At 41.3% G+C, this 27,648-nt stretch overlaps 2 protein-coding genes and 1 non-coding gene across 5 annotated transcripts in view; 1 reads left to right on the forward strand and 2 right to left on the reverse strand.

The window, feature by feature from the left end:
• The first annotated feature begins 370 nt into the window (after window positions 1-370).
• LGALS3 (galectin 3) lies at window positions 371-16,735 on the forward strand. The gene is made up of 6 exons (XM_032621624.1): window positions 371-487; window positions 7,279-7,300; window positions 8,733-9,074; window positions 10,546-10,634; window positions 14,469-14,634; window positions 16,420-16,735. The coding sequence occupies exons 2-6, from the start codon at window positions 7,283-7,285 to the stop codon at window positions 16,573-16,575; spliced, it is 771 nt and encodes a 256-aa protein (XP_032477515.1). The 5' UTR covers window positions 371-487; window positions 7,279-7,282; the 3' UTR covers window positions 16,576-16,735.
• On the reverse strand, window positions 13,193-13,299 carry LOC116750292. The gene has a single exon (XR_004348988.1). It is a non-coding gene; the product is annotated as a U6 spliceosomal RNA (small nuclear RNA).
• Window positions 16,736-17,220: 485 nt separating the features above from the next.
• Window positions 17,221-27,648, reverse strand: part of DLGAP5 (DLG associated protein 5) — a 41,789-nt gene continuing 31,361 nt past the window's right edge. The window contains exons 15-19 of one of the 3 annotated variants that reach the window (XM_032621621.1): window positions 27,157-27,340; window positions 25,127-25,187; window positions 24,058-24,301; window positions 23,167-23,216; window positions 17,221-20,535 (exon numbers count right to left, since the gene is read on the reverse strand). In XM_032621621.1, the coding sequence (XP_032477512.1) occupies window positions 20,395-20,535; window positions 23,167-23,216; window positions 24,058-24,301; window positions 25,127-25,187; window positions 27,157-27,340 (680 nt within the window). In that variant the 3' untranslated portion in view covers window positions 17,221-20,394. Of the gene's footprint in view, window positions 20,536-23,166; window positions 23,217-24,057; window positions 24,302-25,126; window positions 25,188-27,156; window positions 27,341-27,648 lie in introns of those variants that run through there. The other 2 variants (XM_032621622.1, XM_032621623.1) reach the window with 2 other exon arrangements.

Here is a 27,648-nt window from a genome sequence, read left to right on the forward strand (position 1 = left end):
AGAGTGCCTGAGATTCAGGCAGAAAAAGAGTAAACACGGTTAAAGCAAGTAAGCAAGCAAAACTCCCCAAAGAAGCACACACAAAAAGCTTCGCAGACTCTCCCTATCTTGGCCTGAGGAGTTAGCAGGTGAATCTGGTGAGAGGGCGGTGAACCCCGATCTCCAGCGGCTGCGGAGGGGACCGACTGGACGCTGCGGGGATGGAGGCCTCGGGTCAGGGTCCCACCCGCCGCTGTTCCGAGTCAGGCGTCTCCTCTGCGCCCTGGAACCGCGGCGCCTGGCCGCCCGGGTGTCCAGCGAGGCCGGGGACTCGCCCCGCCTGGTCCGCAGAGCGAGGCCGTGGGTGGCAGGGGTGGCGGCCCCGCCCCGGGAAAGGCGGGCCTGGCCCGGCGTATTTGAGGCGCAGAGCCGGCCGCCGCCCAGCCAGGACGACAGCACCTCTGCCGAAGCCACCCCCGCAGCGCGCGAGCTAGTGCCGAGGCGTCGGGTGAGTGGCGCGGGGTGCCGGGACTGGGGCGCGCACGGGCTTGCTGGCGGCTGAGCCTGTCAGGGTGAGGGCGCCCGGGCGCTGCTCGGTGCGCGGCCGGGGCTTGACTTCCCGGAGGCCCGCGGGAGGGGGTCGCCGAGAAGGGAGAGTGAAGTCTGAGACTCGGGGAAAGTTAGCAACGCCTTACAAGGACTCACCTGCATTCACTCGAGGCGGACGGGTGTGTTACCCTCTGAGGCGACTGGGAGGCTCAGCCCCGGCGTCGCGCCTTCCAGTCGTCGGCCGCCCAGGGCCGCCGGCGGTGAGCGGCGGGCGCGCGCGCATCACCCCAGCCCCGCGCTCCAGCTGGGCGGGAGGAAGCAGGCCTTCCTGCCCCCAGTCCACAGAGGTTACTGCTCCCGGACTCTGTCGGGCGGCTCCACGACCCCTGACTTGGCTGTCGACCACTTGATCTTGCTGTGGGATGGGAATGCGCCCTGCTACCTGGCCAACAGGGTCAAGGGCTGCAGCCTCTCTCAGGATGCTGATCCCGTAGAAAATGGTGCTGCCCCAAGGCTGAGTGGACATGTGCCCGGCTTGACAAAGATCGTACACCCTCAGTTTTTGCAAACCAGTGACTCATCCCTGTCCAGATTTGGGCATTAACGATCTCACATCTGTGCCAGGGATATGTGGGGTGTAGCAGAATGTTGGTCCCAGGGCGCAGAGGCCTAGCCGAGGCGGGGGTGGGGAGGCTTTTCAAACATGTTTGAGCATTTATTCTGGATTGTGAGTTGCTCAAATCAAAGCACGAAAATGCATGCGCTTTGAGGAGTAAGAGCTCAGGGACACAGGACTTGAGGCCGCGCCTTAGGCTTCATGCCCTCCCCTTAGCGATTCCTATTCCAGATACCGTGGAATATTTGTAAAGTGACTCCTGGGAGTTGGGTTGCTGGACAATGAGGACAGTTGGACCTCAGTGACCCAGTCTGTTTCTAGGATTCAGGAAAGGGAATGGAAGAAAGGCTCATTTAGTTCTGAAGAAAATGATAGCAATGAAAATTGACCTCTTGGCACAGAGCATGAGAGAAAATTTTCACCAGCTTCCAAAATTCTGACTCATTTGCCCCAAGTTAATCTTTCATACTAGGAAATTGTTTCCATAAAAGTTAAAGTTTAAAAATAAAAATTTATTGTTCCACAATAGTCTCCTTTTCAGACATTGACTTTGAATCCCTAGAGGAGAGTCTTTCATTCCTTTGATGGCTATGCCTCATCCTTGATCTATGGGAGATTGGAGCTCTTTCCTAAGTTAATAATGTGTGGGTGTTATACTTAGAATCAGCATTTACTTCATATTCTTGGGAGAAGTTTGATGATGGGTCTTGAATGTTTTGAGCTTAGAAATATTACGTGGTGCCTCACCCGGTTACATAAGAAGCAGAAAAGAAGGAGCATTCCTTGATAGATTGACCCCAAAAGCTAGTTTTTTGGGTTTTTTTAAGACATGCTTTTCTTTTGTAAGTCACCAATGCCTTTTTAATTTTTATTTATTTATTTAAATTTATTTATTTTATTTATTTATTTTTGGCTGTGTTGGGTCTTCATTGCTGTGCACGGGCTTTCTCTAGTTGCAGCGAGCGGGGGCTACTCTTCGTTGCGGTGCGCGGGCTTCTCATTGCGGTGGCTTCTTTTGTTGTGGAGCACGGGCTCTAGAGCGCAGGCTCAGTAGTTGTGGCGCATGGGCTTAGTTGCTTCGCGGCATGTGTGATCTTCCCGGACCAGGGCTCGAACCCGTGCCCCCTGCATTGACAGGCGGACTCTTAACCACTGCGCCACCAGGGAAGTCCAAAAGCTAGTTTTAAAAAAAATGGAATAGCAAATCTCACTTTGTTGAGGGGTCCTTAATCAATGACATTTTGCTATGCCACAAATATGCAGAAGTGCTTTATAAAGACTTTTTACTTATTGCTAGTGAGATCAAAAGCCAATATTGGTCTCACCTGTGATTTAGATACTGTTTGCCTAGAACCTTCATCAGTCAGACTCTAAATTTTAACTGTAATAGAGATATTTATTCATATAGTAAAATTTGAGACTCTTATGTTATCTTAAATACCATTTGGCTTGTAAACTTCATATACCTGAGACTCATAGTAACTGATCTAAAACTTAGCCTCTCTTTCCTGTGATAGTTTGGGACACAGGCTTCTCTGAGGACAGCTAGTTAACATTTTGTGTCTGGTGCCTGAACGGGTTCTTCTCATTAAATTCTGAGTGGTAAGCCTGCCAGGGAAGTAATTCCAATTTGCTGCTGACTAAGTATCATGTGTTCTCTCTTGACTGATGTTCAGCTTTTCCATAAGGGAAAAAAAAAATCAGTAACTGAGAGGCACAAAGTAACTTTACCTTCCTTGATGCTGAGGAACAATGATGAAAAAGAAATCCTAGTAAAGGACCAGTTTCCTTTATTCTAACCAGCATCATTGAATTTGGCTTTGGTAAGTGGGCGTTCCTCAAGGCCTGTTCTGTGTTTCAGTAAGGCCAGGACGTAGACTGCCTGTCCTGTGTTCTTTGGGGAGGAGTGTGGGCGGTGCTTGGGGTTCTGAAGAAATACGTTTGTGATCTACTTCCCTTACAGCTCGTATAAAAGTTGGGGCCCTTTGTGGGCAGAAATTTCAGAAGTGCTCCTGGGAACCCTGGCACCTGAATTAATTGCTGCATGGGCCTAGAATAGCTTAGTACAGTGGATAGCTACTCTTTATTGAAGGGCAGAGCTGCAATTAACAACCGATTAAAGTGGCCTGCGTTCTGACTCATGTTTAAATTCCTTATTCCAAAGCAATACTGAACTACTTTCTGTAGGTTTTTCCAAATGTGAAGACTCAGGTAGTAGTTTTTAAATGTTTTTGTCTTTGATGTAGTTTTTAAATGTTTTTGTCTTTGACATAGTGTTTCTATCCTGGCTTTCAAAATTCTCTGATTCTGGGAATGCCAGAGTTCGCAAACCTATAGTACCTGTGGAGTGGGAAGATTTTTTTAATTTTACATTTGATTGTCTCTATAAGCTACTCCTCTTAAAAAAAAAAGAAAGAAAGAAAGAAAAAAAAAGAAAATTTCCACGCAAGTAAGGAAGATATTTACCCAAATAGATGTGTGTGTGTGTTTTTTTTTAATTCTTTTTTTGGTTCCTTTTTTTGTTTTTAAGTTCTAAGGTTGCTAACCTTGATTTCAAAAGAACATTGGTTAGAACCTGTTTCATCAGAGATCTGATGGTTGGGAGTTGACATAATCAAAACAATGCATACCCAATTTTTGGAAAAGTAAGCTTTATCGGTTTAAATGTGGTTATAATTAGCAAAGTGACTGTGCAAAATGCCATCCTTGTATTCAGTATCACTGCACACTGAGTCACCCAGCTAGTTTTCTGACAAAAACATGATTTCTTTTAACTTATTCATTTTATTTACTTATTTTTGTCTTCATTGGGTCTTCGTTGCTATGGGCGGGGCTTCTCATTGTGGTAGCGCACAGGCTCAGCTGCTCCACGGCATGTGGGATCTTCCTGGACCAGGGCTCGAACCCATGTCCCCTGCATTGGCAGGAGGATTACTCAACCACTGTGCCACCAGGGAAGTCCCCATGATCTCTTTTTAATTTGTTTACAATTTCAGCATGTTTATGCAGTTCTGAATGTTTAAGCCAGAGAATGAATTTCTAAATGAAGTAACTAGCACTTTCGAAGGACTCTACTTTAAAATTTCAAAGTGTGAGGTTTTATACTAGTGTAAAATCAGCCTGAATTAGGAGTCAGGATGCTTGGACCCTGGTCCTTGGCCTGCCAATGACAGAATGACTTTGGGTCACCACATTACCTCTCTGAGACTCAGTTTCCTCACCTTTAAAGTGAGGATATTAATTTTTCCCTGTCAATCTCATAAGATTATTATCAGAATCAAAATAGGTAAGGTATGTGAAAGTGCTTTGTAAACTGAAAAGCACCACATAAATGCAGGGTGTCTTTATTCTAATGGGCTTGTCTAATGTGTCACAACACAATCCAAACTGTCATCCTTGGTGTCATGTGAAACACAGTAGAAATAAAGTGGAATCTGCTTTGTTTCTTAAATTGTTTGGGGCTAGTTGGATAATAAACTGAATATGCTTGAACAGAAACTTTGAAAAGAATAAATGTTACATTTTGGAAATGTAAATGTAAATGTCCTTGTGTGAGTTTCTGGTTATGATCAGCCTTTAAACACATCTAAATTTAATTGGATTTATGTTAATAAGACACTTTATGAGGCCAATGGAACAGAGTTAGCTAGTTTTAACAATTGAAACTACCTTTCTGTTTTTTATTGACCTGCATAGGTCAATGTATGTGAGGATACATATGCTAATTAGCCTACACCAGTGGTTCTCAAACCAGGCACAATTTTGCCCTCTTCCCACTTCCCCCAGAGTTATTTGGCAATGTCTTAAGACATTCTGCATTATCACAATGGGGGGGGAGGGGTGCTACTGGCATCTTGTGTGTTGAAGCCAGGGATCCTGCTGTACATACTGCAATGCACGGGGCAGCCCTTCCCTACTAAGTATCCCACCTGAAATGTCAGTGATGTGAGGTTGGGAATAAGCCCGAACACAATGGGGGTATTTAAAAGAAGTCAAAACACTTACCATGTTATTGCTGAGGCTTTGATACATTGCCCAGGAGTGGAAGAAGTTGTGTAATCAAAGGAACTAAGTAAGCTTTCTGCCCACCATGAAGTTCAAGATTGTTTCCTACTGGCATCCAAAATGAGAAGCTTTATTTTCTTGACTTAAGAAATGTCCTTTCTTTGTCTTTAACAACTCTTAAGTTCTTTCTGGGGTAGCAGCACAGTTTTCAAGGTAGTGGTAGCCTTTTGGGGAAGGAAGCACAGAAGAGCACCTGACTTTTGCTTTAAAAGGTCAAATACTATATACTAAAGACAGTGAATATAAGCCCTGGGAGAGTCACCGTGACTTCCTAATCAAATTGCTAGCAGTTTCCACGTTGGAAGATGGGCACAGTGATAACAGTGATAACCTGAGTGTTTCCAAATATATTTGGGAATGCCCAGATTAAAAGAGATGTGCAAAAAGAAAGACAGAGTATTTTATCCTACAGCAGAGTAGGATAAAATATCTGGTGTATAAATAAAGCACACATTAAGTTCTAGGAGGAGGTCTGCCTGTTTGGTTTTTTTAACAATAAAATCTAATATTTTACATTTTTAGGACCTATCAAGGAGCCACCATTTACTCCATTATTTTAAGACTAATAATTGAGTAACTATCACAAATAGGCGACTTAAGGAAAAAGATTCTGATCGTTCAAGTCCAGGTAATTTTGGCCACAGCACCAGTGATCCTGAGCTGAGAAAACTCACCCAGGCCTGAGGAGTCCAAAGCTACTCTCCTCCCCTCACCGCTAGAGAGCGCCAGCAGCGGGAGCAGGTGTAAAACATCCTGTTTGGATGGGGCCTTGGCACAGGGGGAGGAGCCGGAGAAGCAAGAATGATGTCTCGGGGCTACCCTTTGAGGCAGCTGTGGGCAAGGCCAACCCTTTCTGGTAGCATCCTACCCAAAAATATTTTCCTCCACATTGTCTAACTTTTTTTTTTTTTTTGCGGTACGTGGGCCTCTCACTGTTGTGGCCTCTCCCGTTTTGGAGCACAGGCTCCGGACGCGCAGGCTCAGCGGCCATGGCTCACAGGCCCAGCCACTCCGCGGCACGTGGGATCTTCCCGGACTGGGTCACGAACCCGAGTCCCCTGCATTGTCAGGCGGTCTCTCAACCACTGCGCCACCAGGGAAACCCTGACTTTTTTTTTTAACCTTAGTTGTTTGTTATACTGCCAGACATTTCATTTGGAATAACAAATATCTTTTAAAAAAAAAAAAAAAAGGAAATCATCTTGTGCCCGCCTTTCTTCTCTATTGCTTCACATCACAAGTCTCACATTTCCTTCAAGGCTTAGCTCAAGCAACACTGTCTCTTCCCCTGTTAGAAGTCATCTTTCGAGTTGTGACTTCCCACAGCATGCAGTCTGGCTCACAGAGTCCATCACTTGTGACCCCCTTCTGGCCTCTGGACCCTTTGGCCATACATCTTGGTCGATTTCATCTTCAAACCCAGACAGGAGCCTCCCGGTGCCTGGCCCAGAGTAGGCATAAATGTGTACAAATGAAGGAATAAATCAACAGCAGCAACTAGGTCTTGGAGGGTGGGGTGGGGAAGGCAAGGATTGTCTTTCAAATCTCAGTAGGAAGAACCAACTGCTTCCTCCCAAAACCCAGAGGAGGGTGTGAGGCTGTTAGAGGGAACCGGAGGGGAGGTGGGTGAGATTAATTCACTGAACACTTTTTATGAGGTGGTAGAAAAAGAACACAGGAAGGAAGGTGAAGGAGGACCAAAAACCCAGGACTGTTTACATTTGTTACCTAGGAAAGGGGCAGAGCATTTTATTCCCCCCTCTCCCACCTGCGTTGGATCGCCTGGTACTCCCAGGATTCAGGCCACAGGCTAGTGTGATTAGAGTTTAAAGGTATGAGTTAAATAGGGCGTGGTGATCCAGGTGGAGTGCATCTCCGCCCTTTGATGAGACATTTTTGTGGTTCCCAGCTAATGATTTCAGCATATTTGAGGAATAGACTGGCTTGTGTTAGAATGCCTGTACACTGCCTAGACCTGCACAATGAGCTGTTTGTGATGTTAAATTCATACGGAAACCAGTGAAATCTTTTCGGATCAATAACCTGTGTGTGTTTGTTTCTCCTTTCAGGAAAATGGCAGACAGTTTTTCGGTAAGTGTTTTATATCTGTTTTCCTACCCTAATATGTATGCAGTCATGCAGGTTGAAGGTGGTTTTTTTTTTAACCACTCAAGTTTTCCTAACTCTCCCACCACTTGGCTTCCTCTGGCCTCACCCGTCCAATGAGGGCTTGTCAGCTGGAGTCTTGTTTTTCCAGCAACAGATTTGGGAAGAAAGCCAGGAAGAGAGAGGCCTGGGCCTCACTAACAGTAACCCCTTTACCCAAGGCCTAGGACAGAAGTGGGTGGATTCCACGGGCAGGAGCTGAGAAACCAGCTGAACAAAGGGCAGTGTGGTACAGTCTGAGCATCCTGATTTTTTTTTTTTTTAATCCTGCAGTGCCCTCTACTCCTCCTTTCCCAAATGCTGGAGTAAAAGGCAGCCAAAATAAATTCCTATTAGCATGCTTATGTATTCTCAAATCCCTTAACAGAATGACTCACACCACCTACAGCCCTGAGCTTGAGTTGTTTTCTAAATCCGGTTTACTTTCCGTCATCATCCAGCCCTCTGTTTATCTCTCCCCCTCCCCCAGACCCCATGGGCTCCCTTCACAGCCTCACTCTGCTGCCCCATACCAGGTCTGGGGTTGGGTTCCTGATGCACCAAAGGGTCAGACAATCCTGGCAGATCATATTCAATCAACATAGAAGTTTTTACTGAGTATCTTCCATGTACCACCTAGCACTCTGCTAAATACTGTAGATGTCAGAGAGGGAGAAGGCAGAGTCTCCTCCTGGAGAGAAAGGACACAAACCAATGCTGGCACAGCATCTTGCGGTCTATAAAGAGCCGTCCCAAATGCTGCCTCATCTGTGCCTCACAACAATCACATGAGATAAGATCATTATCCCTGTTACACAGACAAAGACACTAAGTCCTGTACAAGTGACATGATGGCTCCAAGAGTTTGGGGCTCTTGAAGGATGGCACTGGATTTCAAACCAAATCTTGTGATTCCACATCCCTGTGTACAGGGCAGCTTCTCTGATACTAGCCTGGATGCCACTAAGTGGTGACTAACCTGGTGCACCTGAAGTGCAGTAGACATCCAGCAAAGGGAAGGCCAAGGCAACCAGCGCCAGCTTGGTGGAGGTTTTCCAGCCCAAATGCATCTTGATTTTCGTGATTGTTTTTCTCATGTCAGAAAGTATGTGCTTTTACACAGAGGATGGCTAGCTCCTGACTTTAGCAAATTACGAAAAGGCAACCCTTAATGATCTGAGAATAGAGTGATAAAGCATGTATAATCCTAAAGTCTAATTTTAGTCTTAGGAACTGAAAACTAATAGGTGGGGAAAATTTTATTGATATGAATTTCATATCTTCACCATATCGCTCTAATTCTTAGGTCACATATTCCTGAAAATTCTGTTGTTGTGAATGTCTTTCATCCTGTAACTGTTCATGTCTTTCTTTCCAGCTTAATGATGCCGTATCTGGGTCTGGAAACCCAAACCCTCAAGGATGGCCTGGTCCATGGGGAAACCAGCCTGCTGGGGCAGGAGGCTACCCGGGAGCATCCTATCCTGGGGCCTACCCTGGCCAGGTACCACCCGGCCCCTACCCTGGCCAGGGACCTCCTGGGGGTTACCCAGGCCAGGCACCTCCAGGGGCCTACCCTGGCCCAACTGCATCTGGTTATCCTGGACCAACTGCACCAGGTGCCTACCCTGGGCCTGGGGTCTACCCACCTCCTGGACAGCCAAGTGCTCCTGGAGCCTACCCTGCTGCTGGCCCTTATGGCATCCCCTCTGGACCCCTGGTAAGATGGTGTTAGTCATTTCATATGCTTGACTGTGATCAGGACAAAGCTAATGAAGCACTAGCAATTGTCTGGAGCGGTGGTGCCATCACTTTGTAGTGCTGTGGCTGGGAGCTGGCTCTGGCTACTGACCTGCAGAGGGCTTCTGGGAGAACTGAAGCTTTAAACTCACTGCTTAGAGCTGCTTTGCAAGGACCAGCCACAGTGTATGTTGGTCCAATAGAAAAAATAGTTGCTCATGTTGAGTTCGGTATGTGTACTGTTAAAGAGAAGCTAATGCATCTTTTGAAGGCATCTGTAAAGCAGCTTTAATATAAATCAAGTTAAGATCATAGCAATGGGGGAAGTTTTGGTTATTATTATTAATAAACACTGAGTATATAACATGTGCCAGCTGTGTGCTTCTACATGGATGATCTCATTCAACCCCATAAGCACCCTCTAAGATACTGTTATTATCCCCACTTCACAAATGAGGAAATGGGGCAATAAAGAGTTATACAACCTTCCCGTGGTCATAGAGGGAACCTTTTGGGGAACCACGGTAATCGGGTTTTTAAAAACCTTCTAAAGATAATTTTGTCATCTAAGGATTAAATTTTCACTTACATTAAAACCCATTTCAATAAATGAATTCTAAGCATAAAACTCTGTGGGGCTCCAGCCACATCTCAGACACAGACCCTTCCCTTCCAAATAGTGTAGTTGGGAGAAAAGATACAGATATGAGGAAAGAGTTCAATAGCACAGGACTATTGAGTTCCGGGAGGAAGCACAGGACTAGTACAGATCAGACAGATCAGTGCTAGAGAGAAAAGACTTGGGTGATGGTCGAACCCAGGGGGAAACAGTTTTACAGGAAAAAGAGAAGAGGCCAAGGACAGAGCATTGGGAATATTTACAGTGCCTTGAACATAGAAGGTCAAGAAATATTTGTAAAATGAACTGGGGAAGGTATTAATTGGAAAGTGTCCATTCTACAAATATCAAGTACCTGCCACATTCGAAGCACTCCTCAGGGCCTTGTGTGGGTGGAACATAGGGTGCCTCAGAAGCCCAGAAGGTACCACAGTGCCTGCCCACAGGGAGCAGAACAACCTGACAGAGAATGTTATATGACAAGGGTCTTGCCAAAAAATAGGTCAAGTGGATGAGTTATAGATTGGGATAGGCCTTGTCCTGAGAGATACAGTGCTCCGAAAGGGAACATGTTCTACCTTGGCACCAATTAACTGATGGCCTTATTCTCGATTATTAGCTGCAGTTGTGTAGGGAGCCGTCTCTCTTCAGGCCCTGGGCAAGGTGGCCTGAGAGTCTGAAAAGATGGCTAAAGTAGGGTTATGTGTTATTCACACATATTAAAAGTGGTTGAACTTTAGCGATATCTTTTTCTTTCTTGCCAAGAAAACATGACTCTTTATTGATATATATATATATATATATATATATTTTTTTTTTTTTAAATTCCCAGAATGTGCCTTATGACCTGCCTTTTTCCGGAGGAGTCATGCCTCGCATGCTGATAACAATCCTGGGCACAGTAAAGCCCGATGCAAACAGGTAAAGAGCAAAGTCAGCAAGTCTAACATATTTACTGATTGCTTTTGGAATAAAGGGTGATCTGTTTTGAATTTTGATAGAGTTTTTAAAACTGCACATTTAGAATCTTGGCTATACCATAGTTTGGGATTTCCCCATAAATCAATACGCATTCCCACCAAGAAGACAAGGTTTCCCTCACTAAATCTTGTGTTTCTCCCAGAACCAGAATAAAACAGAGTTTTACTTTGTGAGGACAAAGAGGAAGAGCAGGAAAACCCATTCTGTTGGTTCTTCTAGGCAGTGAAAGCCTTAGAATTAAAGGAAAGTAGAGCCTTTGTAATGTAATGTTTGGCCATCCCTCCACCTCTGAGCCATAGATTGTCTAAAACACAAAGCCCATCAAAAATTAGGGTCAGGGACTTCCATGGTGGTTCAGGGGCTAAGACTCCATGCTCCCAATGCAGGGGGCTGGGGTTTGATCCCTGGTCAGGGAACTAGATCCCACATGTGCCTCAACTAAGAGTTCTCAGGTTACAACTAAAAAAGATCCTACATGCCACAGCTGAAAGATCCTGCATGTCGCAACGAAGGTCATGCGTGCTGCAACTAAGACCCGGTGCAGCTAAATAAATAACTATAAAAAAAAAAAAACTAGGGTCAAAGACAAAAAGATGCCTAGTTGATCTGAGAGCTTAAATATTATACCTCTCGGGGCTTCCCTGGTGGCGCAGTGGTTGAGAGTCTGCCTGCTAATGCAGGGACACGGGTTCGAGCCCTGGCCCCGGAGGATCCCACAGGCCGTGGAGCGGCTGGGCCCGTGAGCCATGGCCGCTGAGCCTGCGCGTCCAGAGCCTGTGCTCCGCAACGGGATAGGCCCGCGTACCGCAAAAAAAAAAACCAATTATACCTCTCTGTCCTCATAGTGGTACAAATCTCCCTGCAGTTGTGCAGGTCTTGGTGCACTCTCAGATTTGTGAGCTTGGCCGCCATTTCCGTCTTCATACCGGGTGAAACAGCAGAGTCACAGATTCCCACGTGTCGGCCTGGTCTACAGATGATAAGTGACAAGGTGGGGAACCCCAGTCTTCTGAGTAGACACTGTTTACTTAAGAAGTTTGAAAAGACTCTGCAAGTTAAAGACTTTAAAAGTAAATCAGCCTCTGCCATTGGTACTGGTGGGGTGAGCTCGGGGCGGATAAGACTTTGAGCTCACTTGGAAAATCCATGCTGATTTACGGGCTGCCCTGGGATGCTTGGCTCTGGTTATCACCACTGGTTATATTTATATATAATACAAGCAGGCTAGGGCTATCCTGAAGCTGTTCAGTATGTCTGTCCTTGAGGTTAGTAGTACTATTAAAGCTCCTAGATTAATTAATGTTTCTGGGTCTTATAGAGAGGACACAAAAGGTACAAATTCCAGCTGTGTACACAGGTTTATTTAAGAATCTATAAACAGCCCCTGTGAGTGCCTGTCATCTTGATCCTCGTGAATCGGCAGGAGCAACCTCTGTTACCAGGAGGTGGACTCCGATTCTGATCTGATCGTTTTACATTCAGCTAACCAGTTCACTCCACCTCCAGCCAGCCTCCTCTGGTTCTACGTGGTAGTCACTACCCTAAGCCAGCTCTTCCTTCCACACAGCCTATACAGCTTCTCTCAGCACAATACTTCCCTACATAATAAAGCTTGTCTCACAGCAAGTTACACAACATACATATCCTCTGCCTGTGTCCTTATCCATCTTGCCTCCCAAAATAACATAGGACCCAGCGCCCTGGTCCTCTGCAGACAGCACTCACGATTCGGTAATATCTGCTCTCCTCCAGCTGCAGCTGCTGTCACGCAGGACCACACTGGTATCTTTGCCTTATTTATGACTGTTGCACTAAAAATGTTAGTTCCAATAACAATAGAGATGTCGACTGAGACTGGGGCAGGTCAAAACCAATTTTGGTTGAAATGATTAAGGTGGTAGTAAACTGAGAAATGTACTGCTTTGATCTGCAAAATCTATGTGAGCAGTTACATGAAAGACAAAAATCCTTACGGCGGTAGAGTTGACAATTATCTTCCTTTTCACTACTGAGAAAATACAGGCATTGCACATTTAGTCAAATACAAATTCTATTGCCATTTGACCATATTGGTCCTTTCCCTGTGAATTTAATCATTGGTGGTTGTATGTGTCTGTTACTGGGTGAATTAAATACCCAAGGAATCATTGTTAGTAGGTCTAGAAAGCAGACCTTGCTTTTTTTTTAAAATTTTACTCAATTGAATTTTCTTTTTTAAAAAATTTATTTTTATTTTTGGCTGCGTTGGGTCTTTGTTGCTGCGCACAGGCTTTCTCTAGTTGTGGTGCACGAGCTTCTCATTGCGGTGGCTTCTCTTGTTGTGGAGCACGGGCTCTAGGCACCCATAGTTGTGGCACGTGGGCTCTAGAGCACAGGCTCAGTAGCTGTGGCGCACGGGCTTAGTTGCTCCACGGCACGTAGGATCTTCCCGGACCAGGGCTCGAACCCGTGTCCCCTGCATTGGCAGGCGGATTCTTAACCACTGCACCACCAGGGAAAAAAAAATAGAACGCTTCATGAATTTGCGTGTCATCCTTGCCCAGGGGCCATGCTAATCTTCTCTGTATCGTTCCAATTTTAGTATATGTGCTGCCGAAGCGAGCACACCTTGACTGTTTTATGTGTAGAGAGTAAAAAGAGAATTACAGCTGAATAGAAGGATATGACCAAAGACAACGAGGCCAAAAAACTCAACACATATTGTTTTGTTTACTTTGAGATACTGTGGTAGTACATCGAATACAGTAGTCCCCCCTTATCTGAGGTTTCGCTTTCCACGATTTCAGTTACCCAGGGTCAATCGTGGTCTGAAAATATTAAATGGAAATTCCCAGAAATAAGCAATTCATAAGTTTTAAGTTGCCACCGTTGTGAGCAGCATGGTGAAATCTCACGCTGTCCAGCCCCATCCTGCCCAGTACGTGAAATCATCCCTTTGTGCAGCAATATCTGGCCTGTTAGTCACTTAGTAGCTCTCGGTTATCAGATCCACTGTCATGGTACCCTGGCGCTTGTGTCCAAGTAACCCTTTTTTTACTTAATAATGACCCCAAAAGCAAGAGTAGTGATGCTGGCAATTCATATATGCCAAAGAGAAGCTATAAAAGGCTCCTTTTAAGTGAAAAAGGGAAGGTTCTTGATTTAATGGAAAGAAAAAAATTGTATGCTGAGGTTGCTAAGATCTTTAGTAAGTACAAATCTTCTGTCCATGAAATTGTGAGAAAGGAAAGAAACTCATGCTAGTTTTTTATTTTTTCCTGTCATACCTCAAACTGCAAAAGTTACAGCCCCAGTGCATAAGTGCTTAGTTCAGATGGAAAAGGCATTAAATGTGTACAATATTTTGAAAGACAACATTCACATGACTTTTACAACAGTATATTGCTGTAATTGTTCTATTTTATTATTAACCTCTTACTGTACCTAATTTATAAATTAAACTTTATCATAGGTATACATGTATAGGAAAAAAGTGTGCGTGGATAGCTAGCCAGCTAGCTAGCTAGCTAAATAGATATTTGGTTCGGTACTATCCATGGTTTCAGGCATCCACTGGGGTCTTAGAACATACCCTCTGCACATAAAGTGGAACTACTGTACTTGGCCCAGTATACTTTCCAGTTTGAACCCATTCTCCGGTTTATTTGCTTTCTGTTTAGAAATTTTTCCTGTATTTTATAAATGATTTGCTCTTTAGAAAATTTTATGTTCTTCACTTGATACAAATGTACAATTTGAATAATTTTACTAACTCTGGTCTTTGGTTTAAAACAGACTTGCTTTAGATTTCAAGACAGGAAATGATGTTGCCTTCCACTTTAACCCACGCTTCAATGAGGACAACAGGAAAGTCATCGTTTGCAATTCGAAGCTGAATAATAACTGGGGGAAGGAAGAAAGACAGACGGTTTTCCCATTTGAAAGTGGTAAACCTTTCAAAGTAAGTTATTGCTACTGTTATATATTGATAATGTATATTTCTCATGGGGAATCACTCTTAAACCACAATGCACTGGAAATGAATTTTCATCAGCTGTCCTGGGACACCTAACCAGTACATCTGCCCTCCGTACCAGGGGACAGGTCTCAGAAATAGTGGCACTCTCCCCAACTCCATTCAGACACCTTACCGTCACCCGTTACCACCCCTCTGAGTTTAAGCTTTTCTGGAAGTGAGAATAATAGCTTCTTTAATAAAAAAAAGTAGAGAGTCTTTATGGTACAGTTGGGCTGAGACTTAATTCCTCAAAACAACATAGTTAGCATGGCAGTCAAAACGAAATATTGGATTTCCCTGGTGGTCCAGTGGTTAAGACTCCATGCTTCCAGTGCAGGGGGCGTGAGTTCAATCCCTGGTTGGGGAACTAAGATCCCACATGCCGTGTGGCGTAGTCAAAAAAAATTTAAAAACCTGAAATTTTTAAATTCTAAAAGTAATACGTACTTGTTTTATGAAAAGAAAAATTTATAGATTTTTAAAAATTAACTAAAAAGTCCTCCATCCTTTACCGCTTCCCCCATCCTCACAAAGGTTTCAACTTGAGTAACTTTCCAGTGTTTTCTATGACAAGCAACACACTTTTTATTTTTAAGCACTGCTTCAACAAATATTAGGTCCACAGTATCGGGTAAGGGTTGACTATAGAGTGGATTATAAAACAGCTAGACCGTGCAGGGGGGCACGGGTTTGATCCCTGGCCCAGGAAGATCCCGCATCCCGCGGAGCAACTAAGCCCGTGCGCCACAACTACTGAGCCTGTGCTCTAGAGCCCATGAGCCACAACTACTGAAGCCCGTGGGCCTAGAGCCCGTGCTCCGCAGCAAGAGAAGACACCACAGTGAGAAGCCCGTGAACTGCAACAAAGAGTAGCCCCCGCTCGCCGCAACTAGAGAAAGCCTGTGCGTAGCAACGAAGACCCAACACAGCCACATATAAAAATAAATAAATAAATTTAAAAAAACAGCTAGACCGCCAGCTCAAGGGCAGGGTCTAACAGGGACCATATTCTACATTTGGTGGACATCTTTCCTTATGAGAACATTGCCACCTAATAGTACTTCATTGTTCAGATGTGTATTAATTCAGCCTGTACCCTACTGATGAAAATTTGGAGTATGGAAATATTCCAAACAAATAAAACCAGGAAAGTTTTATTTATTTTACTAAAATACTGTGATAGCTATCCTTATAAATCTTTGCTTCCTAGAATAACTTTACTCAAAGAATATACATGTTTAAAATTTAGATAAGGATGTTGCCAAAGTGCTGCTTCCAAAAGGATGTAAGGATTAACACATCCTCTAACCACTGGGAGAGTATGTTTCCCCTACTCTTGCCAAAACTGGTTATTATCAATCTTCATAACATTTGCCACTCTAAGTAGAGGATTCCTATTTTAGCATTTATTTTTAGTTTTAGGTGTTTGAGGCCATCCAAAAACTTTAGGTTTTTTTTTTTTTTTTTTAACTTTAGGTTTTTATGTAGATAAATTATTAATCTTTTCCTCTGTGGCTTCACCTATATATCCTTCTAAAAATTTTATCATTTGTTTTGTTTAAATCTTGAATAAGTTGGAGTTTATTTTTGCTGTAAAGTTACTTTTTCTGACTTTAATTAGTTCTACAATTGATCATAAAGGTGAAATGCTAGACATCCTGAGCTCAGGCCACACTGGTTTTGTGATGAATGGGCATTCCTAACAGTTTTGTGTATGTGCCATTTCAGATACAAGTCCTGGTTGAAGCTGACCACTTCAAGGTTGCGGTCAATGATGCTCACTTGTTGCAGTACAATCATCGGGTGAAAAATCTCGGGGAAATCAGCAAGCTGGGAATTTCTGGTGACATAAATCTCACCAGTGCTTCGCACACCATGATATAAAGGGGCAGATACTTTTTAAAGAAATGAAATCGAACGTAAACCTTACACATTTAAAAGTTTCATGTTCGCTATGAGTGAAAAATTTTACCTTTATTCATCAATGTCCTTCTTGCAAATCATCCATTTAATAAAGAGTTACCTGTCTTTATATGTCGTTTAATTGGGGAAGTTTATTCTTGATAATGCACAATGGACTCAATGGAAAAGGACTCAATGGAAAAAGAAAGCTGTAGCAATGTTAATACTGCATCAGAGTCTCCCAAAGTTTTCAATATTTGCTAAACTATTTTTTAAAAAGGAGGGACTTCGCCTTCCAATGCAGGAAGTGCAGGTTCATCCCTGGTCAGGGAGCTAAGATCCCACATGCCTCATGGCCAAAAAACATAAAACAGAAGCAATATTGTAACAAATTCAATAAAGACCAAAAAAAAAAAAAAAAAGTAAATAGGAGTAAATACTACCCCCAAATTAACCTTTCCAACAGATGCTACAAAGAAATCGTTCTATTTTCTTACTTCAGGAAACATAATATATTCAGGAAATGAGAAAAGCAGAAAGAAAAATTTTACATATAGAGAATTACTGTTAGCATTCTGGTATATTTCTCTGGACTCCTTTTAACTATTTCATCTCTCTAAACTATACTTCACTGCTTTCAAATCAGTAATGGATACCAATATCAGACAATCTTCCCGTGGGTTCTTTTGGTTTTATGAAATATCCAGATTTGTAGAGGGAAAAAAAAGTAGGTTTTTAATTAGAAATGTAATCAGCTTGAAAAAGTTTATAGTTCCCATTGTTAATACTCTCAACCATGCCTTTCTGCCTTTCCTCATTACCAGCAAGGCCAAAGATTAATATAATTTCAAAACCTGGGTGTGCTCACATCACCTCATTTTATAGGAGATCAAGTATTACTTGATCTATTATTGTTTCTACAATACCATCTTCTCAAGTATTTTGTTGCCACAGGTTGGGTCCCCCAGGAGGCAAAGAGATTAGAATGCAAGAGGTTTATGAAGGAGTGCCCTTTCTCTCAACAGGTGTGGAGACGAGAAGGCACACAATTAGGCAGAGTAAGAAGTTGAGCATCCATGCCTCAGCCTACACTATAGGGGTTATGAGCCGGGATGATGTTTTAGAGCTGTCAAGAGGGGGATGCCTTCATATTTTCACTTCAGTCAGTTAATACAGGCCACAGTCTGATCTTGGGTGAAGTGGCTTTCTTCACCTGACACAGTTCTCACACGGGATGATTCCCAAGGACTGTCTGCTAGCAGCAGTTATAAGAACTAAAAAAATGAGTCCTTCAGTCCTAAAGTGGGATGTGAGCAGCACATCACGTCTCATTTCAAAAAGTATGTTAATTCCTTATTCTAACATTCTGATCTTGACTGTTCTACTCCAGTGATTAAACAGAAGAACACAGTAAGCTATGGAGAAAAAAGGGAATTTGGTTTATACAAAATTACTTAAATCCTCTGAGCCTTGGTTCCTTTGTCTGTAAAACTGTATAATACATTTTATAACACATCTTTTGTCTATAAAATGGGTTACTATGACCACTGAATAAAATATTGTTTGCAAAGATGTTGTCATATAGTAGGTCCTCAATAAATGGAAATTCCATTTTTTTTTTATTTTTGGAAAGGCTCTTGTTCTACCGTTTTCTTTCATTTTGTCTTTAAAGATTTTCTTAATACCTCATAATTCTAGAGTCCAATAGCCCAAGGACACTCTCTCTAGTTGTAGGACACATTGATGGCTGCCTACCCAACGCATTCCCTGCTTCCTAACAGTCCCGGTTTTACCCAGGTATAATCCCAGATAAAACAGGGAAACCTGATTAGTTTAAGCACACCCCAGCTGATCTGCAGATGGAGATGTGGCATTAGCTGGCCTAACCAGACTAAAGGGAAGGATACAGCTCTGATTACCACTAGCAACCATCATGTGACTCCAAAAGGACCCAGCTTTAGAGACACTGACACCAAGGATGCCAGAATGAACTATGAACAGATGTTGGACTTCGATGGCATCATTGAGCTGTTGATTATAAAGTGCCTGAAATCACCCTGACAACTTGTGAAATAATAAATTTCCTTACTGTTAAGCCAATTCGAGTTCAATTCATTATCACTTAATAGCCAAAAGCTTTCTAAATGATTCAATAGTACATCTTATTAAACCTACCAAAAAAAATCATGTTTACTCACATTGTTTTATTCTTATCTACTTTATCCTTGAGGGCAAATATTATTTTATTGTTATGTTGCATTTTTAAAAAAATTTATTTATTTGGTTGCGCCAGGTCTTAGTTGCGACAGGCAGGCTCCTTAGTTGTGGCTCCAGGGATCCCAAGTTGCGGCTCACCAGCTCCTTAGCTGCGGCACACGGGCTCCTTAGTTGTGGTATGCATGTGGGATCTAGTTCCCTGACCAGGGATCAAACCCGGGCCCCCTGCATTGGGAGCTCGGAGTCTTATCCACTGCACCACCAGGGCAGTCCCATTGTTGCATATTGCTTTATATAGATTCTAAGTCTTGGGTTGCTTTGTACCCATGTCTTTTACACGTTCATGGCCCTGGACCCTTAGAAAACCCTAACTTTTACATAAAATGTTTCTTTGTTCTGAATGTCTTGCTTGAATTATTTATTAATGGGCTGTTAAAGCTGCTTTTATATTTTGTTAAGACTAGGCATTCTGAGAATATGCTTCTAAACCAGCACCTCACATAGTCTCCTAACTGCTCACGTGGGCTTGATAATAAATACTGTCTTTTCCACAAGCCTAACATACCTTCCTCTGACAACAAAAGTAGATGTGCTTTCCCTTCTTGTTTGGAAACTCTTCATCTTAAAGGACTATCCATAAAGTTGCTGCTTGTTTGGTGAATACCTCGAACACTCACCTCATTTGCAAACAGAAATAACTGGATCCAGGTCTGGTGACAAGCTTTAGCTACAATGAGTCATCTTGGTGCTCTGTTATTCTGATCACCCTCTCTTCTACAAATCCTGTAGTTAAGAGTTTTATAAAAGAGAAAATATTTCGAACGCATTAAGTGATTGATATAATTCTCTTTAAGGGAAGGCAGCATTTCCTTCAAAGGCTGTCAGTCACGTCAAGCAGAAAATGAAAAAAAAAATACAAGAATTTAATGGGAACCGCTTATAATTTAACCATTTGAAACTGCAGCATGTAAACTGACTTCAGAATCCAGAAAGCTCATCTAAAGAAACTCAACATACCCTGGAAAATGCACTATGCAAAGCTGTTCAACATCAACAAATTTAAGAGTTCAAATTAAGAGTAAAGTATAAAGGAATGCAAATATTTCTGTCAGAGTTTAACACTGTATTTTGATTAAATGAAAGAATGTTCATAAGCTCTGAGTAGGTATACTTAACATTTAAGTTTATACATTTTAAACAAGAGAGGCAAGGCACAGTACATTTTTATTCTGCATGGTTAATATACAAAATATCCCCACTTCCCTTGAGAAACAGTATCATATCTAAAACATACTTTGATAAACACTGAATATTGAAATAGTATACAGTTGTTCCTCAGAATCCTGGGGTGGGGGGTATTGGTTCCAGGACACCCCCCCGCATACACATGCACAGATATCAAAATTCAAGGATGCTCAAGTCCCCAACAGTAGGCCCTCAGTATACGGAGGGCTGCTGTATGACACTATATAAATGGATTGAATAGAAGTGAACACAAATACATATTCTTCAACTTTTCAATATTCTAAGAATATACCACAGCACTGATAACATGAAGAAAAATGTCTGGATTTATTTTTAAATTCAAAATTCTTCTGGTTGATCTCCACTGAGGGGCTTTAGAGGTGAAAACGTAATCAGGTTACCACCAAAGGGAATGTGTCTGGTACGTTCTTGATGTCTTCTTTCCACCTGAGTGAATGTATTACTGCAGTTTAGGCCTGGCTAGAGAATAAATTTAGAGAAGTCACTATAGTAACCATCAAGAGTTTCACCAATTAAGTTTTCAACATTGCAAATTAGTAATGGATTAATTAATAATATAAATGACGTTTCTTATACACAATAAAAAGTTATTAATGATTATGCTACTTTCCATGGATCTAATTTCAAACATATAGTTTTTTTTAACTGAAAAGCATATTAGGAATATACGCCTTAAAAGGTGATTAGTAATATGTAAATGGACTTCAGCAACATATGCAGGATGAATAAAACTGAGGCCACTTATGCAGATTCCACAAATCCTAGTCCATATAATTGTACTTAATAGGTCTTTTACTAGTGTGATCCTGCTGGGATCCTTTTCTTTGTTCCCTCTCAAACCCTACTTCAAGTTCAAATGATGCACAGAGCTAGTAATAATGTGAGTCTAAAATAGACAGGTGGACCTATTAAAAAAAAAAATCCAAAAATATAACTTCTAAAATTTATGGAAGTGGAAAATAATTCACAGGGAGACTAAGTTTTAAGATACTAAGATTTATCAACAAGATAATATATGATAACTGTGAAGCAATCTTAATCATATTACTAATGTATCAAAAATAGAATATTATGATTAACATCCAGATTTACTTATAATACCACATATTATCAGAACCAATCATTCAGAATTCAGCTCTGAGAACAAGATTAAATCAGGTTTATATAAATTGGCCTTATGCTGAAATCCATCTCTCTAGGTCTCAGCCTAGGATTAAAGAAACCCAAGACTGGGACTTCCCTGGTGGCGCAGTGGTTAAGAATCCGCCTGCCAATGCAGGGGACACGGGTTCAAGCCCTGGTCCGGAAAGATCGCACATGCCGCGGCAACTAAAGCCCGTGAGCCACATAAACTGAGCCTGTGCTCTAGAGGCTGTGAGCCACAACTACTGAGCCCGCGCGCCTAGAGCCTGTGCTCTGCAACTTACAATGAAGAGTAGCCCCTGCTCGCCACAACTAGAGAAAGCCTGCATGCAGCAATGAAGACCCAATGCAGCCAAAATTAATTAATTAATTAAAAAAAAAAAAAGAAGGCTTGGACTGGGACTTCCCTAGTGGTGCAGTGGTTAAGAACCTGCCTGCCAATGCAGGGCACACGGGTTCCAGCCCTGGTCCAGGAAGATCCCACACGCTGTGGAGCAACTAAGCCCGTGTGCCACAACTACTGAGCCTGCACACCTAGAACCCATGGTCCGCAACAAGAGAAGCCACCACAGTGAGAAGCCCGCGCACCGTAACGAAGAGTAGCCCCCGCTCACCACAACTAGAGAAAGCCCATGTGAAGCAACGAAGACCCAAATAAAGCCAAAAATAAAATAAATAAATTTATTTTTTAAATAAATAAATAAAGAAGGCCAAGACTAAGAAGGAACAGTGTGGTCGCAGTAACACACTCCGTTCAGCTCCTGAGATGTAGCCACCCCAGAAGGCTGAATACAAAGAAGGCATCTTCGAAAGATAATAAAAGTCAACATATTCAGAGGTCCTTAAGGAATTAGTGGCTTAAGGAAGCCAAGCATTTGCCAGGCTTCATGAGGTTAACAAAAATTGTTTCTGTTTGATCCTACATTTGCCTTAATGAATTTTTTATATTCTGAGATGGAAGATTAGCAAACCAAAGCCACTCCCTGATTTATTTTAGCAATTGGTCCTGGAAAATTTCAAGGTAAGGTTATAAACCAGAGTTGTTGACCATGGCCACATGTTAGAATCGCCTGACAAACGTCCTAATACAGATCATTGAAATAAAAATATCTGGCAGTAGGGGTGAAAGCCAATGCTGTAAACAGTTAGTAGGCAAGAGAGCACCATTCCATTCATGCCCTACTATTCAGTGCCAGCATCCATGAATGCGAATCAGACAGCTCTGCCTAAAGAGGAATTTATAGTTAATAAGGGAAATAGATTCCTGAAAGTACAGTATGTTTTAGGAATACAGTATCATTTATTCATATTATACTCTTAATAAGAGATTCAATGTGTGCCTGTATGCATTGTGCACCTGTGCCTATACAGAAATTAACATGCGAGAGATGAGAGCTTTTACAGGAAGGCTTCACAGATGGGCAAATGTTTGAACTAGATTTAAAGGCAAGAGGTCACTAAAAGTAAAGGCTGGGGAGCTTCCAAATAAAATAGCAGGACATAAATATAGTAATCTAAAAGAACTAGAATGAAAATAAGCAATGACTGAAGGTAGGACAGACATTATCTCCCCAACTGTAAGCTTCAAAAGTATAGAAATCTTGCATTATATTTTTCATACATCACTGAGAACTACCCAGCATAATCCAAGCTACATATTAGATGTTCAAGTGTTCAACCACTTTGTCACAACAAATTTGATACATAAACCATATAGAGAATTAAATCTTCAGAGTTTAATACTAAAGCACACTATATTTTAAAGTATTAATATAACTTAATACAATTTTTCCCATTTTGAGAAAAAATGAATAAAAGTGAATTTCAGAGTAAATAAAACAATTACAAGATGTAAACTTTGCACATAAATTGAGAAGTGAGTAATATTCATTTTATAAAACAAATCTGGAATATAAAGAACTTTTCAAATCAAGTTGGAAAACTTACTGAATCAAGAAGATGGCATTCAGTAGTGAGACTTTTATTATCAAATAGTACTGAAAAACAAAAAGGAATAATTTTTAACTTTTAAAGTAATATTCTCGCAGTTAAGTGTTGTTAGAAAGGAACAAAGTCTTGAAAGATATGAAAAATTCCATACATCATATGCTAAGAAAAATATGGATCATCTTATGCTATAATATATTTTTAAATGTAGTTAAATTTCTTTGTAAAATTCTCATCCTTAATTTCAGTATAAAAAAAGGCTTCTATAAATAAATCTCATGCTTGTAATTTAAAGGTACCCAAAAGATGCTAGAACATAGCTGGAGTGCCTTAAATTTCTGACCAAGGTTATAATGTTTATTTTGCCTTAGACCCCAGCCAGAAAAGCACCATGCAGTAGCAGATGAAAATAGTAGGTGAAACCATCACACATTATATTATAACAAAAATACAAGAGCCATTTCCTACTGAACAATCACAACACAGCAGGTAGGAAAAGGCACTAGGGCAGAAAAAGAGGGTGTTTTGAAGAAAGGCTTGAGGAGTTTGATGGAAAAGAAGAGAACTAAAAAAACTTCAGGGAATTTTTCTGAGTCTTCGCAAACAACAAAGGATGCCACATAGTTAGGTCTAATGTAAAGTGCTGCTGACATCCAATATGGATTAGTATCTGTCGTTGATTTTTAATGGGTCTACCTCAAAAGGTTTGGGTGGATAGTAGGGTACCACAACACAAACTAATTCTCACAAGATATTTATTGCAAGTGTCCAATTTCTCAGCCTTCATTCTTGGCAACTGTATCCCGAAGTGTTTATAATAATCTATACTTTAGTCCAAGTTCATTTATTTAACAAAGCCTCATTTAAATATTAAACATTAAAAGACTTTACCTGACTGAGAAATTTTAGTTTCTTCTTCCTGTGAGATGTTATTTTGTGATGGTACATTTTTTTCAGGGCTAATCATCAAAACATCCTGTGCTGTAATTGAATTTAGTTCCATTCCATACACAACATCTGAAATTTCTTCCTTTTTGTTAGTATTAACATCATCTGCCACTTTGCCAGCAAGGAGAGCCAAATTCATTCTTTCACTAGGCAAACAATTTATTTCAAAGTTTATCTTATTTACATCCTGCAAGTAAAAATGTTATTACATTTAATTACCCCAAATTGAAATAAACAGAAAAAGTCTCATTGCTATTAAAAATGAGAAATAATAGAAGGATGACATTCTGAGCACAAGCTAAAGAACACTGTAAATCCTACCATCTTGCTTCTTGAACAATTAGATCAGATAATATTACAGCAATAGTACAAATGAAGGAAAGTTTCTCAGCAAGTACCAACAGTCCAGCTCAGAGATTGGCAAACATTCCATGTGATAGGCCAGGTAGTACAGCTGACCCTTGAACAACATGGGTTTGAACTGCGAGGGCCCACTTATACGCAGAATCTTTACAATTGTAAATACTACAGGATCTGTGGTTGGTTGAATCCACGGATGCGGACCCACAAATATGGAAGAACCAAGTATAAGGGGTGCACCGACTGTAAGTTATACGTGGATTTTTGACTGTGCAGAGGGATGGCAACCCCTCATGCTGTTCTTCAAGAGCCAACTATAAATATTTTAGGCTTTGTGATCCAAAGAGTCTCTGCACAAACATGAACACTCTACCATTATATTTTGAAAGCGGCCAGATACAATACATAAACAAATGACTGTGGCTGTGATACCATAAAACTTTATTTACAAAAATAATCTTGATGTGAGCTGAAAACCAAATTGGCACTATGATCTCAAACAAGCCAAAGGTCTTTGAAGTAAGAACTGTAATTCTATATGACTGCTTTAGATTTCCAATGGAAATTCCGGAGGTTGTTTATGGAGTTACTATATATAATGATATAAATAGATAACATACTGGGCTATCTAATGCACTGGAATAGGACTTACATGGTTTACTTCAATTAAATCTTGTAATCCAGGACACTTAGCATCTTCTACTATGCTGTTCCTGAAAAAGGAAAAAGGCAGCATTGTACTCAGATAATTAAAACATTTTGCTATGTTTTGAGACTATCCTTTATGGGTCAAAGATGGAGCCTCATCCAAGTTCAGGCCTGTTCCAAATAGATTAGTTGTGGATGACAGCTACTTCAGGATGGCCTTACAAACCAAACACATTTTCCTCAGAAAGCTCACAAGCTGTGACCGTGCTGGTCAGTCTGCTGGCAATCTTTTGAACCTCAGTCAAACCCAGAGCCACATACTAGAAAAAGTCAGGATAAAGCTTACTTCTGGGGGATTAAAGCATCAACTCAATTACTGTATGGCTGGAGTTGCCTACCTTTACTTGTTAGCTAGTTATAGCACAATATATTCTAATCCTGAAGTTCTTTTTTTTTTTTGCAGTACGCGGGTCTCTCACTGTTGTGGCCTCTCCCGTTGCGGAGCACAGGCTCCGGATGCGCAGGCTCAGCGGCCATGGCTCACGGGCCCAGCCGCTCCGCGGCATGTGGGATCCTCCCAGACCGGGGCACGAACCCGTGTCCCCTGCATCGGCAGGCGGACTCTCAACCACTGTGCCACCAGGGAAGCCCAATCCTGAAGTTCTTAACTTGCATTTTACTAGAAACATTTGTCTCAACCTCTTGGAGTCATTTAAAAATATATATATATACTCTATTTTTCTGGTTTTCAGCTTCACTTTGCCTTCATTGTACGAAGTTGTTTATTTGTAAGATGCTCTTTCAGGACTATTATCAGAAATAAAGTAAAAAATTTTTTTAAAGAGTACTTGTAATATCACTTAAATACAATTTTGGATCTTCTTAGTACAAGATAATGAACTACAGGGTATACAAAGTAAAGTAACTTGCATTTAAGAAATGACAATAAATTGGTATTTTATAATCCACAGATTTCTAAAACAATTTAATCCCTACAAAGGCTAAATATACTTTAGTTTATACTGAAAACTAGAAATTTTATAACTTGTTCCATGAAATATTTAAAAAGAAAAACTTTCATTTGTTTCCCCATTGAAATAGTCAATGCATAGGGTGTTCTTTATTTTTTGACAACCTTGTTTGGTGTGACGGCAGGATATTCAATGCTGTCCCATCTCCAGATTAATAATAAATCCAACAGTCCTATCTTGGCTCCAGACTACAATTTTATTTCCTACTTAAAGTATCTTTTTCCTATCATATTTCTGGTACATTTATGTTCCACGAACAAGGACTATATAGGTAATTTTGATGCATCTTTGCAGAGGCAGTACTATGTAGCATAAAGAATGTAGGTAACATCCACTTTCACCAACTGTAAGCTGAATTTGGGTAAGTTACTAACTTTTCAAGTTTCCTCAATTTTTAAAAATGGAGATCTAGTACCTCACATGGTTGTTTTGAGGATTAAATGAGATGATATATGATAGGAACCTTGAACAATGTCCAGCCCATAATAATTGTTCAGTATATATTAGCTCCCCCTTCTCTCACTCTGCCATCTGTCAAGTCAGCAACCTCAAGGTACTTTCTATAATGGCCGGTACAAAAGTGCCTACCTCTCAACGACACTGCAGGGAGGTATCAGCACTGTTCTGTGGATGATGAATCTGAAGCTTAGTGAGTTAATTAAACTTGTCCTGAAGTTTCATAGCTAGTATGTCATAGAGCTGGTTTTGAGCTCAGATCTGTCAAGCACCAAAACTTCAGGCCGTTTATCAACAAAGAACACTATATTACTTCTTTTCTTCTTGGTTCTGCAGCATTTACTTTGCCCATCTAGATATGACCATTTACCAATCTGAAATGTGAAGCCCTAATTTCCTCATTTATAAAATAGAAGTATTGCCTATACGTTACAGGGTCATTGTGAAATTTAATAAACAATACATATCTTGCATACTTAACCAGGTTAACAATCTGAAATGGTATTTAATGTCTGCATCTGTTAAACTCTTAATATTAAAGAAATACCTGTTTCCAGGAATATTTGAAATCAAAGTCTTATCAACATGTTCACTTTTGGTGCCCTGAGGATCAGGATTCTCTGGTGATGTGGTTTGTCTTAGAACGCCCATCTCAGCCCTGCTCTCAGACGCAGCTTTGCTGGCAGACTTAGGTATTCTAAGTCGTTGAGAAAGACATTCAGAAGAAAGTCCTAGAAGATGAGAGAAATCATCTTAATACCAAAAAGCTCTTTCATTCATTTTTCACTATAACTAGGAAGACAGTGCAAATTCTTCCTATTCCCCTACCTTTCTCCTATAAAATAATGTTTGTTAAAGTCAATGCCTGGGACTTTCAGTTAAAGATAGTACTGAATACACACACTAAACTGCTTCCTCTTGACATCCCACTACTATAAACAGTAACAGATAATCTTGAAAGGATGAATGCTACAAGGACAAAGCATCCTTTTTTTTAAGGTCAGTGGCTTTTAAAATTCGAAATATAATTTTCAAGGAC

Source organism: Phocoena sinus, chromosome 2 (genome assembly GCF_008692025.1).
Source record: "Phocoena sinus isolate mPhoSin1 chromosome 2, mPhoSin1.pri, whole genome shotgun sequence".
Taxonomy (NCBI): domain Eukaryota; kingdom Metazoa; phylum Chordata; class Mammalia; order Artiodactyla; family Phocoenidae; genus Phocoena; species Phocoena sinus.

What these genes read in the sequence shown, in the direction of transcription:
- LGALS3 (XM_032621624.1), top strand. An exon ending in GTAAAGCCCGATGCAAACAG is followed by an intron (nt 10,635 to 14,468) that starts GTAAAGAGCAAA and finishes GGTTTAAAACAG; the next exon opens with ACTTGCTTTAGATTTCAAGA. An exon ending in AAAGTGGTAAACCTTTCAAA is followed by an intron (nt 14,635 to 16,419) that starts GTAAGTTATTGC and finishes GTGCCATTTCAG; the next exon opens with ATACAAGTCCTGGTTGAAGC.